Here is a 19,612-nt window from a genome sequence, read left to right on the forward strand (position 1 = left end):
TATATTATACCTCAAGTCCAATTTTGTTCTTCTAGTATTGGCTTGTGGGTTTAGGTGGAAAATAGGTTTGTTGAATGCCAGCCAAGATGGCAAGTTAAACTTCACACATGCTTGGGAAAATAGTATATTCATATTTAATTGAGAATGTGTTGTATATTTCATCTGATAAGTTGAAATGAAAAAGTGACTACTATAACAGAAACTATCACAAATTGCATCACCATTGTGTAAAATGCACTCATGACCACTGAGTTATGGAAATTCTAAATCATCGTACTGCTGTAGTGCCGCCTTGCAGCATATTTTCCAGGATTGCACAGGATGGGATTATACACTTGAGCACAGAGACGCTACACAAAGCTGTGTTGCTCTCAAACTTGGCCTCTGTTACACCTTGCATTAGCAGGCATTCTTGTCATCCTTATTTGTTATCCATGTAAAAAGATCACATGTCAATACAAGACATAAATGCTCGCCGGAGCGCATTGTGATCGCATCACTGTTGTATGTATGTGGTATGTGGTGTGGATTGGATCTTTGTCACAAGTAGCGACAGTGGGAGACACATACAAAAGATAAAATCTGCTCATGAATTCTAAATATCACCCCATAGATCGGTTTCCCTGTCTTTCAGGTTATTAAAGCCTAAATAAACCATGACAGCTGCAACAACACAATGGTAAATAAAGGTCATTATTTCTGTAGGCATTGCACATTGAGAGGGCATAGCAGTGATTTAAGAAGTTGTACAAAACGTCATACTTCATACCTCGTACTTCAAACAAATGCAGAATACGCAGCCAACACACATACCACACATACATACAGAATGTGTTGTTTATGTCTAGTCCTGGCCGTAGAATTGATATGGTCACTGTATATATGAAATAGATTTTAAAGAATTATGAAAGAGACGGTAATTCTTTCCGTAGTATAAAACATTTTTGACAGTTATGATACAGATGAGGAAGAAGATGACATCTGCAGTACCACTGAGCCATGAATTAATATGATTTATAGTTTTTTACACATCTGATGTCATGGAAGTAGTAGTAATAGTAGTAAACTCTGAATTTACTGTATACTGGTTAAATAAAGGTTACATTTAAGGACCGCGGGTTCTTGGTGGAGCTATGTGTGTTTTTCTATCTTATTCATGTGTGTTTACCGTCTTATTCCACATGCTCTTCTTGCTTGTGTGTGTTTACTTAACATTTTAAATAATACCATTTTAATGTCTTTTGTTTCCCTGACTTGTATCTGTGCATGCATGGGTCTCAGCGCTCTCCACTCACTCATTGTTTTATAACCTCTTTCCATGACTGGTCCTAATTTTGTCAATTAAAGGTCTCGGGAAATCACTTTGAATTGCACCTTTTATGGGAAAACTGGCTACACAAATAAAAAAAATTGGACTGAATGTATCCACTATAGAATTATCCCAGTGTGACGCCATAAAGAAGGATTTTAGCCTGGAATGACTCCCTGGCGCTCTATAAAAAACAAAGCTTTGTGTTATGAGAGTATAATACCGTATAATAATAGTGTATAATATGGCGTTTGCACTGACACACACACACGCACACGCGCGCGTGCACACACACACACGCACAGGCTGTCTTTAGGGTTTTGCTGCTCCTGTGGATCAGTGGAGGTAGTTAGTGAATTTTTCTTTGCACAGTGATTAAGGGGGAGGACCAATGGCAACAAAGGAGACGGAGAGGACGGTAGCTCCACCTCTCTCTCTCTCTCTCTCTCTCTCTCTCTCTCTCTCTCTCTCTTCCCCTCCCTCTCCCTCTCTCTCTCTCTCTCTCTCTCTCTCTCTCTCGCTGCTTTATACATGTATATAATCCCTGAGTTGACCCAGAAAACAAACTACTCTGACTGCCGAGACGCCGCAGAGTTTTGATCCGCAGCAGGAGAGCGTTTAGCTGGAGCATCAGCTGGAGCAAACAGCCCCCCTGACAGAGATCCATACAACTTCTCTCTAAAGATCCCTCATCAATCGTTCGGGTAGGTGTCTTCGCCGTCTTCTACTCCTCAAACAGCATAAGATGTAGCACCTATTGTCTTTATTTTTACGGATCGATTAGACTTAGAAGTAGCGACGTGCCATTACTGAAACATTTCTATTTCACCTTGTCACATGTTTACACGCTGCGGTTTGCCTATTTGTTGCGGTCTTACGGCACCAGCTTGTGTAAAATGAACAATTTCCACTAATCGCAATGATTTAAAAAGGTGACGTGCGTGTAATAATAGCAGCAATTATTACAGCCTTCACACTGTGCTTTTACAAAGTGGGATTTGACTGGATGGACGTATTTATAAAACCGGATCGCGGTATTCAAGGAGGATTTTGGGCAATTTGGAAAGTGCCGCTGTGTTGTATTATCAACAAAAAATAACTTAGAGGATTTGATTGCTACAAGCAGCCATGATCACTGGAGTTCATATGTAGAGGAGTGAAGATGAAACCCCCAAAATGTCTTTGTTTTCAGCCAGACGTGCATCAACTGCGGACGGGATTTTGTTAGAATTCCACTCAGAGACAGATTAGGAATAATGTCATCCATTTTAACGAGCCAATCAAGCCGTGGAGAGCGAACGTTTTTCGGCTTGACCTGACGCGCGTTTGTCATCATGTGAGGACAATCTTAATTGGAAATCTGTTGTAATAATGACTGTGCTTGGAAGAGGCAGTGTGTAAGGGGAGTAGGTGTGTGTGTGTGTGCGTCTGGTTTGGCGGGGTGAAATTGGAAAAGCGCTCCTCTGCGTCCTTCTGGCTGCAAGGGTACAGCTGCCCTCCCGCCTCACCGCCTCACATGCAGCGGTACATCACTCTGTCATTTCTGGACGCGTTAAAAACGTTTCATTCTAACCAAGCAAGACAATCAGGGATGAGGAAATGGTTTGATTTCAACAACGAGACAGGGCAACTTCCAATAGTGCTAAAAGGATATGAAATTTTTAATGTATGTTTGAAATTGCTGGATGTAATCATAGTTGTATTAAATCAATATTCCATCATGCAGTATGTTCACCTATATGAACATATTTGCCCCACTGTAGGGTGACATAAAAGCCATGGCTGAACACATGATGATGCCCATGACCCATGGCTTCAGGATGGGAATGAACGGACCCCCTCAACATAATGGCCAACCCGGTCTGCGCACGCTTCCCAACGGCCAGGTGATGCACTATGGCAGGAACCCCCAGAGCAACATGGAGGCGGCCATGAGGCAGAGGCCAGGCATGGTGGGGCCGGCGGGGATGGGCGGTCCGGTGAACGGATCTCCGATGCCGAACCACCACCACCAGATGATGCCTGGGAACATGATGTACAATGGCCAGGGCCCACAACAACAACAACAGCATCACCACATGCACCCCCAGCAGCAGCAGCAGCAGCAGCAGCAGCAGCAGCAGCAGCAACAGCAGCAGCAACAGCAGCAGCAGCAGGGTGGACATCCACAGCAGTACCTTCCTGGAAACCTTACGTCTCAACAGCTCATGGCCAGCATGCACCTGCAGAAACTCAACACCCAGTACCATGGACACCCGCTTGGGTCTGTAAATGGCCACCACCTGCAAAACGGTGGTCAGTACCGGATGGGTCCTGCCCAGTTATCAAGCATGCAGCACATTGGTGGACCTCTGGGTCTTAACGGTATGGACATGGATCTGATCGACGAGGAGGTTCTGACTTCACTAGTGCTGGAGTTTGGATTGGATCGCATTCAGGAGCTTCCTGAGCTCTTTCTTGGACAGAACGAGTTTGACTTTATATCGGACTTTGTGTGCAAACAGCAGCCAAGTACAGTGAGCTGTTGAGTGAATTGGCCACAAAGCAGGACAGCACTGGCCAGTTTAGGCCTGTTTGGACTGGACACTCCAAAGAATGACATGAGTGGCCACAGTAGCACAGCGGAGAGACAATCTCTCCGTTCTTTTTGGGTGTTTCTGTGTTTTCGTATGCCTACACACTGGCCTGCGTTTATGAAGAATTGTAATGAGAGAAAACACAGCACCAGGTATCCTCTTCACTGAGCTAGTGCCAGGAAGATCTTTGGTCTTTGGCCAAATTGAAGCTCTGCCTGTACCCATCTGGCCCACAGCACATATGCCTTCAGTGCCAAGGCTTCAGGATTGATTGTAAACTCTACAAATAGTACGAGAGAGGCAACCTGAAAAGACTATCCATGTGGTTCAGCTAGATTCTGTGGTATCTATAAATGTATTTAATCTCTGATGACACATTCAGCTAGTAGCAGACATTTTACTGATTTAATTTTAAGCGATAGCCCTTTCAAATGTTTTTACAAGGATGAAGGGATCTCAGAAAGGATTATTAAGATTTTTTTTTTCTGATGTTATGTGCATATTGAAGGCTGGCTCTTCAAAACTGATTGAGAAGGTTAAGATATTTATGTTATCACGAAAAAGAGAAAGAATCTGCAGCATTCCGGGGTGATGGGGTTTATCTCCGATTAGTCAGGTGATTATTTTGCATTCAATGTCATTTGCCTGACTCAGATGAAAAACTTCTATCATTAAATGTAAAAGGTGAATATACATGTCCACTTTGCATCTGTTTACTGCTAACTCAATGTGACTGAATCATTGGCTTGAACAACACATTTATCTGTTGAACGTTGCTCCCAAATCCCAAAAGAGAAAAACAAAAACAAGTACATTGCAACTGCGGCATCTTTAAGCTCTTAATGCCGCCATGTGCTTCATCCCATATACTGGCCGGGGAGACTTGTATGGAGGTTGGGGGGTGGTTCGGTCTGCGTCCAAGTAAATTTCTAACTCTCGACTCTGCCACTATGCCAGTCCGGCCTGTATTTGGATACCTGTAGTGAGGTGTGAAAGTTGGGCCAAATTTTCTCTCTCAAGCTCTCTTACTTCTCTTTCTCACTGTGTCCATGCTCTGTAGAGAGAATCTGAACTGAAATTTTATGCTGTTGTACACATTTTTATACACCTGTTTATACTTGTGTGTGAGGATTACAAACACACAGGAGATAGAATTCACTTTAACAACCCCTCCACTCTCCTAAAGTGAAAGTTTGCGCTGTTTCCCTCGTTAAAGTGATGGAGACGGACAGGCCGAGTCTGATGAAGCAAACTCCGGCCTTTTAACTCTCAAATTCTCCCTTCTTAAGTTTCTTAAAATGAAGAAAAAAAGGCATTTTCCCCATTATTTGACAGTATCCCATATATATTCATATGCATTTGTTTGTCCAACACTTCACATCAAAGCTACGTATATGATGCTTGTACCAATATTCAAATGCAATGGCTGGCTTATGGCTGCATCATTCTGTTGAATGAAAATGTTCCTGATGCCTTTTGCATCATTTAATGTGTCTCACAGCCTACACTGACATATTTGGTATCATTGGAAACTTAACAATCTCAGCCAGAATTGAAAGATATGTGGGTTTGAACAATGCTTGTCTACACTGAACCACCAGTTGGTACATCAGCTACTGCGGAGGTGAAATGTCTGTGACACCAAGTGACACATGTCAAGAAATGCCAAATGGACAAGCAGGCAGTGCCAACGCAAGTAGTTACTCACAGAATTCCCCCCAAAAATGTGTGAATGGAAACTTCCATCTGTGTGTTATTTGTGGCTGTCTGTGTGTGGTCCATGAAGTGAGGCATTTAAAAGCCATCTTCCCTAACCATGGCCTAGTGTGCTAAGTGGATGAAGCTGAATGGAGGCTGCACTGAGAGAAGAGCGTTTGGTGAGGTTCACAATGTGTGGACACGGCACTCCCAGCAGCACTTAGTTTAATCATTATTTAAGGTTCCCACTACCTGTGGCATTGATTTCATTAAGCAGGAAGACAAACCGAGGAGCACAAGCGTGCAAAGTTGTTGTTTTTACCATAGATTAGCTTACACTGCTGCTTTTCTACTGATTAGATTTAAATTACACGTTCTCACATGCTTGTCTTAATTGAGGTCAGCTTGCACATTCTCCAATGACTCAATAATTATAAAGCGGACATGTTCTGTGGTGCATTTTTTTTTTTATTTTACAGATGGTAATTAGGTTTTTGTCAAGGTTGCTGCTTTGCTGCTGCAGGCTTGTTGAGGGAGAGCTAGAGAAGTTCCTGCACTTGTGCTATTTGTGGAGCGGGGGGATGGGGTTGGACAGGGAGGGGGGGGGTCAGGACTGTGCAGGGAATCGGGCTGGTGCACTTGTTAATCGGTTCCAATATGTGCTCTCTCTCTCTTTCTCTCTCTCTCGCTCTCGCTTGCTCTCTGGAGATTTGCCTCCTCCAGCTTTGAGCTCAAACAATGGCCACTGAAACACTCGTGCTGTAAAGGCAGAAAAGTGCAAGCTCGCTCCTGCTCAGTTTCACTTTCAGACTGGCAAACTGCAGCCGGACAAAATTCAGAATCTCCGATGATTCAATTACACATTGAAATCAAAATCCATCTTCTGGCCTTAGCGAGACAGTGGCCTCTTATTACTGCTATATCAATAAGCGCAGCCTTGGTGTGTGTTGTATCTTTGTACTGTAGACTAGAGGTGAAGTTGACCTAGATGCATTTAAGGTACTTTTCAAAAAAATCGTCAGATGTAAATGTAAATCAATGGCTGATTTTGATGTGTTCACAAGAAATTATTCTTTTTTTAACAAACAAGTGTGTAGATATGAATATACCAAGGGTTTGGGTGTAGTGGTGTAGGGCCTGAAGCTTTAAGACCAAGTAGACTGCATGTTAAAGCGAGCGTGAGGGATGACGCCCAGTTTCCCACAAAGCAGCTGAGAATGTACAGTAGAACATTTTGTGGGAATGTGTCTTAAGATGGTAGAAAAAATGTGAGATTGTACTCCTTATTCCAAATTACACAACATTCATTTGGGTAAACCCCCCCTCCCCCACCCTCTTTCCCACTTCCCCCAAAGCTTTTGTAATGTTCTTGATTCTATTTTAAGAAAATGTATTTATTTTCAAATAAAATATTTATTTAAAGAATGTTGGTGTGTTAGTGTTATTCCTATATTCCCAGTTGTTGGAAAGTACCTTAAAAGATAATAATGTTGTATTATAACACAAATGTACTCAAATTATTTCCATTACCAAACGAACAAAAAAATTGATACAATGAAAAAAGTTACAATATCACAGTAGTGATTGTGTTCAATATCTACAAATTGAACACAATTGTAGCATTAAGTGTGTAGGCAAGGCACTGAAATATGTTATTGTGATATTCCTATCGAATATACAGATACACATATGTATCCAATTTGCTATAGAATGTTTCCTTCTGAAAAGTGGTGGAGGAACAACAGGAAGTCTCCCGAAATGGAAACACTTGCGGAAAGCACCAAAATTGAGATATGTTCCACCTCCACAAAAAAAGAGTGGACTTTTGAGACGCTGTAATTCATCCTGTTTGCCCCAGCTCTGTTCTGCTGTTGGTTTTAGATGCTTCTCCACCCACAAGAAGTGATGAGCAAACAGAGGAGCAAAGTACAACAGCAAGTCAGTGAGTCAGCACTCTGTCAACAGAAAGCTGGACCAACCGCTGCTTCATTTTTAACATAATACTTTAAAGAATTGGAAAACAAGACATCGGGAAAGAGAAAAGAGTACCGATTGAACGAAACATGCATCTGCCAGACAGATGTGCACACTCTCACTACTGTGTGAGTTATGTTATCTCGTAAGTCCATTGCTGTCTAATCCCAGCACATTCAAATGCACATTAAAAACTTTGATTATACTCAGATTAAGGCAATCATCTGAGTAGAATCCTGTTTAATTAGTACATACGTCTTCATCACATTTCAGCCTTAAACACAGTGCAGACAAAAGAGCAGAGTATTCATGTTAATGCTGTGACGATGACTGGGAATGTCAGGTTGTGTGAGGAATGCCAGGAGAATCGGCGCACCACCATATGACAGACAGACTGCAAGCAGACAGATAAAGGTTACTCTCTCTTTTGCTCTCTATCTGTGTTTCACTCCCACAAACACACACTTATATACAGACCAAGTATCATGATTAATGTAATGTTTGAACTTTAACAACATTATTAAATGCCATGCCATATTCCTGTTGGCTGGTTTTATGGGTGTGTAGTACAAAATGCACGAAGGAAAGATTTTGGTCACATATTTTGGACACTATCTCTTGTCTGTCACATCCTATTTCTGTTGCCAATCCCATGAATATGCGTCATGCTGTGATCTAAAATCATCATCTTGGAGTGACACACAACAATTTCTTCACAATTCAGGCACAATTATGTTTCATCAGTGACAGCCCCAAGACTGTGCAGCCCGTAGGAGCTTTTGGGAAGTCAGGGACGGCCATTGTTTCCGAGAAACTATTAAAAGCAGCTGATAGACAAAAACATAATCACATCATCAATCATGATCATTTTAAATGACACACAGTGTGGAATGTGAAGAGAACACTGTGCTTCTCCAGATAGACGCTGCCTTCCTCTCTTTTCCTGGAAATAAATGAAGGTTGTCTCATTAAAATGATAATTAGCTGCAGAATAAAGTCATGTTGGGAAAACCTGAAATACAGGTTGTGTTCTACATGATGTTATGCCTCAGCTGCTTTTAATAACTTCATGAAAACAAACCTTTGTGTTAGTGGAATGTTAGTGTTCAATGTGAAAAAAGGGATTTGAATTTCATTGAGGGTTGTGCTCAACATTTTTTTTTATATTGCAATGACGTCTGCAATGACGGCCATGATACAAAAACAACAACACAGACAAAGGTGACAAAGCACACCAGAACCAGGTTTTAATAACTTGTAATGCTTTGGGAGGTGGCTACCTTGCAAAAAGCTCCGCCAGTGCTTTAGAATCACTTTGTCGACCACCACTGTTGCTGTTATCACTATTCAAATCCAATGGTTTTCTAAAAGATCAAAACAGAAACATAACCCAGGCAATCAGTAAGAGAATGTACTGCACCTTCCCATTACTGCACTGCCTCATTGACTATGTTGTTCCCTTCACCCAGGAGTGTATTTTTTCAGCCACATTATTTGTCTATCTGGTTGTCAACAGGATATCTAAGTAAACACAGATTCAATTAATTCGTGTAGGCAGGTGGGGAGAGTTAATTAGATTCAGAGGCAGATGCAGATCAGGATTAGAATAAGAATAGCTAAGTCTATGTAACAAGTTCGATGTTTGGAACCATAACTATGCACACACAATCATTTTATATATTTAATTATATGCACATGTAGGAAAGTGAACAGAGGGACATAAATATTATTGGATGAACATGTACTGGTTTCACAAGCTGTTAAATTAATTATGGATACAAGAGACAGCTTTTCCTCCATAGATGACAACGGCCCATTATATACAGACACACCCGCACACACATGCATGCACACAAGGATGAAGCATAACAGACTTTACTATAGTACCTTAAAATGATTCAGTGGTGCATACTAAACTTAACAGGCTACTTAGTAATCATTCCTTAATAATAATAATCATATTTCTCAGTCGTTCCTTTTGTCTGCCATCGGACTGATGGCAGACCTGTGTGCCTAAGAGGGTTACAGCTAAGGAAGTAATCAATAAGTGCTTGATTGATAATTGAGGGCTGCTGGCAGCACCACACAACTCCTAATTGCTGAACACACCCTCAGACCAGGCTTTACCTGCGGAAAAACAATCTTATTTTGAAAAATCATTCTTACAGAAAACAATTCAGGCATCTGTATCGGATGATGGACTCAACAGATGCAGTGTAGTCCACATATTGATCCAGCTGCCACGGATTAACATGTATGCACAGACAAGGGTCACATTCATGCTGCCACTTTACATTAAAAAAAAAGATTGTTGGGCATTGGTGGAGGTATGAACTCTGTGATCTGGCTTCTCCCCACAGGTCAGTTCTAGTGCTGCGGCCACATTGGAAACAGCTCTGAGCATTTTCACTGTGGCCTCCATATGATGTTTTCTATCTGCAAGTGTCATCATCTATAGACCACACAGCATAACAGTGTGTGTCAAGCATACACTCTGATGTGTCATGTTTTCCATGTAAGTGTTTACCATCACAGACAGTGTCCCTTTGTCTGACGACCAAACTGGTTCGTTCAACTATTAGCTTTAGTATCAGCCGCCTTTTGCACGTAACCATCTCTTAGGCCCAATCTCATTGTTATGTCTGGCTGCCTGGCTCTAATCCACGACAGAGAGGCTGGTTGGTACTGCCAGGTCCACCTGCTGGGACAGCAGGCTACCTTTCCTGGCCACATCTGCTTTGACATAATAATACTTTAAAACACTGCTGATACAAGGGCTTTGAAACCAATAACAGATGACGCTGCTGTAATAGCCAGGTACAGCCCTGTCTGTATAAATGTCTACTTCTTTATGTTACGATAGCTTCCGTGAACCATATTCAGCTAAATGTGCACTCAATCGGAGTTTATGCTTTGGCCAAGGCAGAAGAAGCCGGAAATGTGTCTTGTTCTCATGAAATACTCTCTCGATTATTTCTGTGAAGTTCTTCTCTGCATTTCTCTCATTCCGAATTCTTTGGAAACCGCATAAAGAGAGGATTGGGAATGGTTTAAAGCCAGGATGTTCCAGCTGTGACAGTCGTAACAGTTGTAAACACTGGACTAGCAAACCTCTGTAGCAAGAAACTACTATAACAACCATCTGACAAAATTTGTTTAGTATAATGTCCTTGCATTTTATGTTTTACAATAAATGCTACAATCACATTAAACCATATTTCTTCAACCTGATGTCAGTGATGTACTAAACAGCAAAGGAATAAATTCTAACATTCTTTACATAAATAAACAATACAATTGTGAAAAAGTTGTAATTTAAGTATTTTACATGAGGAAGAAAGAAAGACACTATTATTATTATTATTATAATTATTATAATTATCATTTTGATTCCACCTCTGCCAAATTGTATTTTGTTTTACCAGTCTGACTCCTTAATACCTTTTGTGTTCAATACTGATGTGAGTTTGAGATGCTTTACATTAGTTTGCACAACTGGGAATCAATTTACCCTTTTCAGTAACAGCAAGTTCCCAATTGCAGGCCCGGGCTCGTCCAGGATTAAGTCATGGTGAAGTACACAAGGTTGTACGGGTGCCACACAAAACAACATTGAGGTGTGAGATGATCCACAGATGGGACAGGGTCAGACAATATGTAAAGTCCCACTCATATGACAGTTGTTTGTGTCGGCCCAAGACCTCATTATATAAGCACCAGTTAAATACCAGGTTTAGTTGAGGACCTTAGCTCTTAAGTACAACCTTCTGGAGATTAATAATAGTTTAGTCTTTTAACTTTTTTGACTTGTCTACACAGGTGATTCAGTTATATAATGGTACAAATTAAAAACTATTCTCACAGCTAGAAAGCACGAACCGCACCCTTTTCCCAGCTCCCGTTTCATCAGTCGCTTTCCTTCTAAACAGGTTGCTGTCTCTCGCTGCTCACCCTGAAGCAACAGTGACGCATACCAGGATTCACGACAACATTTCCCTCCGCTTTGCTAATGTCTGCTCTTCCCTTAGAGCGCTGCGTATATGTCTACCCGCCAGAGAGACACGACCTCGTCATCTCACCTGGCTGTCTTGCTCACCGGCTGACTCACCGAGACAATCTATTGAAGTAGGAGCGTGAGTGCTGCAGACGGCCGAGACAAAAGGGAACGAGGTCTCTTTATGAAGTGACATAGTACAGTAGATGACATATAGAACATTTGATTCACTTTGTTTATACACTGTTTGTATGTATTTTGTATTTTCTATCTATCTATGTATTCACCCTGCTATTGTTGGGACCCAAGAATCCTGAGCCCAGAGAGTTTTCTTTGTTTATCTTTGTATTTTACCTTTTACCATAATTGGCTGGCAAAGTCTAGTGGGCGTAGCTCATTCTTCAAAAAGGGCTGCATCTCATGAACAAACTTGTCTACTGTCACCATGCTAGACACGTGCAATCACTACTCAAGCAAAAACAGAAACATCAACATACTAATTAAAGTCTTCATCATTTTAGATTTGAAGGTCAGAGAATGCCTCAGGGTCAAATCCCAAACTAAACTTCTTCCTTTCTGTGTACAAAATATTTTGAATGTGCATTTTAAATGCAGAGGAAGAATTTGTGCTTCATCGGTTAAGATTTGTTATTAGAACAAAATGAATTATTTGCTTTTTCTGCCATTGCAGGGGTATGAACTCTGTTGAACAACCTTCTAGTGTTCATGCATATATTGATTCAAAGTTGGACTGGCTGCTGGGGTCTGGTAGGATTTACCGGTGCATAGGTCTTGATATGTGTTGTGATTCCGTAACAAGTGACCTAAATGTATAAAACATTTAATACTTGAATTATACATGAAGACACAGGAAGTCTGCTACTCTGCATGTTAACCAGAGTACGCCTGACTGATGAGGAGAAATAAGCTTCATTTGAAATGAGGTTTTTACTACTAAATGTGTGGTTTTCTTTAGGACGACAAAGGATTCACTGCAGAGGACAATTTTAGGAATGGTATGATTCATATATTGTATCTAAACTAGTAAATGAAGTAAATACCAAGTTTATTGATCAAACATGTCACATATACTGCGGATAAATGCTGCATTATATGGCAGATATTTGCAGAAACACAGTCAGCATGATAGCTTTGTGGTTAGCATGGTCACTTCACAGCAAGAAATTGGTGAAAGGAATTGCGGGATTTTCTTTATTCCGTATCCCAGAGTAGGTTCACAAAGACAAAATGTGACATGTGACACAACATTAAGCCTGTACCAACATTTACCTCAACCATGAACACAATGTAATATTGAATTAGCTCATCTGGACAGCTTTGGCCATGTTCAACTCTCTCAGGGAAACTGGGAAATTGCCCCCTGGGGTCTCAGCCAACGGTACCTACTCTCCGCCCTTGTTGCTACAAGAAGACTCCATAATGCCAGTAGTGCCCATGGGTCTGCCAAGTGGCTTGTTCCCCATTTAACCTGGAATATTTCCACCCACCACCCACCTTTCGTTAACACAGGCACGTTCCAGTATTACTACATACTTACAGGGTGTTTGCTTCAGGTATTCCCAGTTTCTTCCAACCTGTTTGTCTGTGTTTGCCCTCTGATAGACTGTCCAGGGTGCACAATGACTGCTGGGACCCACTCCAGCCCCCAATGACCCTTCGATAAACCAGTATATACATGGATGGCTGTTTTTATTTATCTTCTTAAAACCGTATGACTGTGAAATGTGTCATTTGCCACATTGGTACACACATTTGAACTGGAGAAATGCTGAAACACTGTAAGCTAAGGGAAGGTTATTAATTACTGTGTGATAATTATTATTTTACGATTATTATATGATACTTGTCTGGCCAATTTCCTTGAGTTGAGCTGCCATTTACAGTGAAGACGCTCTGTTTGCGCTGTAAGACTTGAACTTTCCTGGCCTTCCTTATGCATAGTTAAGCGAGTCAATATTTGACGTGGTGCAGCTTCTCCAGCTTGGGCCTTAAGGTCTGAATGCTAGGGAGCCACAGTCGTAAGTCTTTTAATAGTTTAACAGCTGAATCTCCCATGGATTTTGAGTGTGCTGATAGAATTCTTAAGGTGCGATCAGGGTTGTTGCAAGACATTCCCCTAAAAACCAATTACTAAAGGCCATGCAGAAAACGAGTAGTAGCTGGTATACTTTACATGATGATGTCATATCTCATCTAAGAAGACTCTAAGAAGACTCATCTAAGACGCTATTTCAGTTCTAAGGTTATCTTTGACCTCTCTAAATTTTATAAGAGAAGTCCTCATGTTCTAGCATTCCTAGTCATTTATTGTATTATTGCCTGATTTTACAAAGCAATGGAAGCATTTGACTTTGTAATGTGCAAGGCATGTTCAGCTTGTATAGCTCGTCAGTCTAACTCAGTTGGACATCCAAGTTTAAAGACAATACTATGGACAGAGAAATTCCAGAAAGGAGCCCTTTCCCCTTTCTTCTTTCTTTGAGTAGACGTGGATGTAATGAAAAGGATTCCAGACTTTGTCTATTATACTCAAGGAGGAGGACAGCCAGGAGAACATTGTGATGTTTGCCGTCTCATTAAACAGGTCTCTTTCTCAAAGGATGTTTAGGTCAGTTTATCCTGGTTTTCATGTATGTTTTCTATGTTTGTTGTACATGGAAATGTATTGTTTCTGTTGGGCCATTCTATCATCCCTTGTTGCCAACAAAAACTCTCTCATACCTCTTCTTAGATGTCTTTTTTTCCCATTATGTTATAGACAGCTGATAGTTAGACATCTTCCTTAGCTCCTCAAAATGTGTGTTCTTCGTTCATAATATGTCTATTGTTTACATCAAATGATTGTTCCTTGTCTTTTAGGTGCAGAGTGTTGGCCTGAGGCGTTGCCTTGCCTGTTATTTGGCATCCCCAATGTACAAGTCAGTGCAGCTCTCATATTATTCTATTATACATTCTTCACTCTGTTTATGTATATGGTTGAGATCTTTGGCATGAATGTCTGAGAACTATCATAGACAGAAGACAAAAAAGGCTGTAACAGTAATGAAAATGATGGCTGGTAAACACTGACAAACTGCATTTGGCATTTCATTTAACAATCCTATGAAGAACAGTATAGACATTTAAACAAATTGTTCTTTTATAATAATAGTTGACTTTTATTCATAAAACAGTTCAGCTGATCTTGGATCCCGAGTGTAATATTGTTGCAGCTTTGTGGGTTGGACTGCCTTTAAGTAGCTTGGCACACTGTCTAAAACTGACTGACACTGTAAATGTTAAAGCAAGATTAGATGTAATAAGATGACAACACAAATTAGTAAAGTAAAGGTCTTTATTATGAATCAGTTTATAATTCATGAATGTGTTCATTAAAGATAGGGTGATGAAACAGAATTGCTAATTGCCACATTTAATGATAATTTTGTTTAAGCCTCCTGAATCATTCCAAGGTTTAACATCCATTTAAATACTCCTTGTGACTTATAGAGGATTTTCTCACTACTTTTATGGCACCTGCTATATCTAGTGCAGTCGAAATGTGAAAAGGTTAAAACGATTCCTCTAATTAACTTGCACATCATTCGTGGCACTGCCTACACACCCGAGGCTCTGCAGGGAAAACCAGTGTGTTGATGTTGTTAAACTAAGCCTGCGTCATCAAAAAATCCTCCCAAGCTTCCGACGTGCTTCACCTCACATTACAAAAACCAACACAGACCAGACTCCGGCTTACAAGCCGACATGTTATCATGCAATAACCCTTCTATGCTGCTTATGAGCTTCTCTTCCACTGTTTTGCCTCTGCTCATGTCATGTACAGTTACTATCTGAGCAGCTGAGAGACTCATGGCAGTTATTACCACTTAAGATAATGTTGATGTGAGGTTAAGCAGTGTTTACAACCGTTGCCCCACAACAAAAAGGTCCTGGGTTTTAATCTCTTGCTGGCTAAGTGTGAGGTTAATGTTGCCATTGCTCTGTATGAAGATTTGAGCTCGTTCTACAGCCTACTTACTGGATGATGCCCACAAATGCAGAAAATTAGTCAACTGCTAACTAAATGTGGACATGGTGACCGCTGCAGTCCACTGTGAAACTAAAACTACTTTAAGACACACGCTCCATTCATCTGTATTGCCATACATGTTGGAACTGTTTTCTAGGACATGGCTGTTCTTTCTCAGCTTCAGTAGGAATTTAATACTGTTGCTCAAAACTGATACAGAGTAGGCACAAGGTCACAATCTAAATGTCTGAATATCATAAATCCATCTCATGCATAGAGTTGTTCATTTCACATTTAATGATCACCTCTCATGCAAAAGCAAATGCAATCTTCATAAAACTCCTCTTTCAATTTATGAAAACTAATGCCGGTGAGTGTATTTTATAGGTGTGATTGTGTCAGTGGTTTTCCTTTCCTTCATCTGATTATAGAAAACAGTTGACATGGAAATGAAGATCTACAATTCATCACTGAGGCACGATGTCTGAGAATCTCTTTTTTCTTTTCTCTGTCACTGCACTGCTACTGAATGCCAAATACCCTATACCTCAACAGATTGCAGTAGACTTCAAGGAGGCTGAAATGTTAAGAGTTTTTGTGGGTGTTTGCAATGTTCACAGCTGCAATGGATCAATGGTTTTACAAAAATGAGCTGTTATCACAGCACATCTACAACACACCTTGGTGCCCTTGTTTCCCTGTCGTACTTTATTCAACAATAATCACCTGCTGACAACACATGATTACACAGTTAATTACAAAATAAATAAATACATTTGCACGGTACAATTGTATTTGTACTACAATTTAAAGATCACATAAAGCCATGTGCATCGATGTGCAAAATCAAACTGTACAGTACAAACAATAAACGCCACAATCCATTATCTGTGAACTACACATACACATGAACCTGTATTGATTATCTGTGTGATTGTTTTACAGAGACTGCTACAGAGTAAAATTGTCTTTCTCTCCACTTCCTCACTTCATGACTCATTGACATGACATAAAATAAGACACAAAGAAACTTACGTTACAATCAGTTAGTGCTTAAAAAACACAGAAAATCTTGATTTACTGAGCTTCAAAACATTGTTCAGGGGCTCCGTGCATAGTGGTGCTTTTCATGTCATTTATATTCTTATTTTATTCTATTTGGATTAAGAGTAGTGGGAGATGGGAGACATAAAAGGAATCATGAAAAGGTCACAGCCAGTCATGTCATCACCTCCCCCTACATTATAGTAGGGGGGGATGATGTCACAGTTGTCAATGACATCATTGACATACACACTTCTTTGATAATCATGAATGATGTCACAGTTGACACACACACTACTTTGAGAACATGTTATCAGTAGGGTGATGGATAGGGCTGGGAGGGGGAGGAGCATGACGGGAGGGACAACGAGAAGGGTTTAAGGGTTGGGGCAGGCAGGGCAGGGGGGAGTCAAGTCAAATCTACTTTATTTTTATAGCCCAAAATCACATAGAACATTTTTTACTTGCCCACAACATCAGAAACATTCCTGACCCTGTGAGAAGCTCTCTGGGTAGACCAGGAAAAACTCCAGAGGAAACCTTGAAGTATAAAGAAAAAAGGAAGAAACCTCAGCAGAGGCATGAGAGTTTCCCCCTCCACCAACGGCCGGTGTGCAATAGGAACTTCATACAAAAGCACAATATAGCATGCAGAGCAGTAAACACAGTCATGCAGCAGGAAATAACATGTTGGACAGAAACAAGGGCGAGAGAGAGAGAGAATGATGTAAGCACAACACAATGCAATCCTATTTGTCTCTCTCCTGGAGCAGCAGTTCATTCAGGTAGTTAGGGGATCAGTCCAGGTAAGCAGGTAAGATGATGACATTGCAGACGGGCCAGCTTGGCAATGTAGATGGGGGGAAGTTAGTTAGGGGTAAGAAAATGGCAGGGAGGGAAGGAGGTGGTGGGGAGGGGTCTGCCATGGAGTAGAGGAGAAGATGGGACAGGGGAAGGGGGGTTGTGTGAGTGGGGGGGTAAGCAGATGGCAGAGGGAGAGGTCATGTGTTCACTGGGTTTCTCCCTGCTTTGCCATTCAGGTGGTAAAGGTGATATTGTATGGTCTGTGCGCTGCATGCTTAGGCACTCAATCAACACTCACACACACACACACACACACGCAGCTGCCAGATATGCGAAGGAGACTTTGTCAAGCCCTGACTACTGTTAGATAGCCCATTTTTATTTTTCACTAATTACACCTTAGACCTTAGTGACCTCGTTTCTGGCGTCAGCAGTGGCTCGGCTACGTGAGCCAAGGCTGTAGGCCACAAAGGTCATTGTTGAAATGAAACAAGTGAATCATCAGCTTTGTTATATCCATAATGACCAGCAAGTGATAAGATAATAGGTAACAATGAGAGGAATCAAATGTAGTGCTTCCATACGCATCACAATCTAATTTGAGATTCAAATGCAGCTCATTATAACCTCTGATCATAATCACACATCTTTCTCTCATAATCATAAAGGGATGTCCACATTATGATTATAATTAATATCATATTATAACACATGATGAATTTGAGGAAATATGTTTGGTAGAAATAAAAGATTTAGTAATTTTGCTCATCAACAGTGTCAAATATATTCCAGGAACAAAATTGTAATTATTGTTATGCATACCTTTTCTATGAGTGTGAGCCATTTTGTGCTTTCTTAGTTGAAAGCATTAGAATAGCTGAACGTGGTGCATTGTAGGCAGAACTCGCTGTTTCCTAAACTGCCTTGTCAAGATGCTGCTCTTCACTTAAGTGGGCTGCGTTCTGTGAAACGCCAAACGAAAAAAATGCTAACTTTGTCATTTCAGCCTCCCTATTGCTTCATTTTATTGTTTGCCAGAAATCACCACACTTCACCAAACAGACTTTGGACCAGGGCCATCTCCTTGGTTTCCTAGATTTGTATGGCTGCTCAGACGTCAGCAACCCGCACCCCCCACCCCTCCACCAGCTTCGAAATGCGTCAGCAGTCCTTCATCCCATCCCCCTCCTCCTCTGCTTATCCATGCTGCCTCCCTGCAACACCTCAGCCGGGCTCCCACAGCACACTGTGTCCTTGAGGACTCACTAACTACAGGCTACCCTCCCCCCCTCTCATGTGCTCGCTTTCATTCTTATTCAGTGTGTTTACGTGCATGATAATAATATACTCAGATTGATGCAATACTCTGATTATTGAAACTGTCATATCCTGTCAACACCTTAACTAACAGAGTTGCATTAAAATCAGACTCAATCTGTGCACAATACCAGACTGGGATTGCTTGTCAGTGTTGTCATTGCAACCATTATGTCAGGATAATATTTGGTATTAACTACACATACTAGTACACATGATGTATATACACGTGTCCTGTACACATTTGGAGAACTGGTTATGTACCACCAGAATTAACATTACCCGTGTGCAAAATGTAATCCCTAGGGAATGATACGATAGCATAGCCAAACCTAAATCAAAGACATAAATCTTAAACCATAGGGATTCATGGGTAACAACAGTATGAAATGAGCATCAAGTGTGATTGCTTTGAAGTTTGACCTTTTCTCTGTACCTTTCACTAAAGATATCCTCCGTCATTCTAATATCTGCCAACCTTTAAGATATCAGAAGCAGGTTGGATTGTGGTGAACAGACATTTGTTTGATCAGTTTGAATTCTGAGATACTTCTCTACATGTGCACACTGTGTGCAGCCATTAACACAACATAGTTTGAATGAATTTTCTCTCCATTATGTGCTTTACTTTCATTACTGGCCTCTATCCATCCATCTATCTATCCTCTAAGTGTTTTCTTACAGAGAAAACAACAATTTTCACATGTGTAAAATTCCGACTCCTTTTACAAATGTGGGTAATTTTGCAAAAGTCTGTATGCGCAAAAAATTGGTTTCTGTCTTACACCTCAGTTAGAATCAGGAAGGATGGAATTCACTTGATTTCACTGTGAGAGGACCAAAAAAAGAGCGTTTACTGGCATTTG

At 40.9% G+C, this 19,612-nt stretch overlaps 1 protein-coding gene across 2 annotated transcripts; it reads left to right on the top strand.

The window, feature by feature from the left end:
- Positions 1-1,825: 1,825 nt before the first annotated feature.
- On the top strand, positions 1,826-6,947 carry cited4a (Cbp/p300-interacting transactivator, with Glu/Asp-rich carboxy-terminal domain, 4a). 2 transcript variants are annotated; one of them, XM_076157136.1, is made up of 2 exons: positions 1,826-2,013; positions 3,036-6,947. In XM_076157136.1, the coding sequence occupies exon 2, from the start codon at positions 3,088-3,090 to the stop codon at positions 3,835-3,837; it is 750 nt and encodes a 249-aa protein (XP_076013251.1). In that variant the 5' UTR covers positions 1,826-2,013; positions 3,036-3,087; the 3' UTR covers positions 3,838-6,947. The 2 variants fall into 2 exon arrangements, with proteins under 2 accessions (XP_076013251.1, XP_076013249.1); XM_076157134.1 differs by having other exon boundaries at positions 1,830-2,013; positions 3,073-6,947.
- The last annotated feature ends 12,665 nt before the right edge of the window (positions 6,948-19,612 follow it).

This window comes from Genypterus blacodes, unplaced genomic scaffold (assembly GCF_046128005.1).
Source record: "Genypterus blacodes isolate CSIRO-AG114 ecotype Tasmania unplaced genomic scaffold, CSIRO-AGI_Gbla_v1 ptg000072l_1, whole genome shotgun sequence".
NCBI classification, from domain to species: domain Eukaryota; kingdom Metazoa; phylum Chordata; class Actinopteri; order Ophidiiformes; family Ophidiidae; genus Genypterus; species Genypterus blacodes.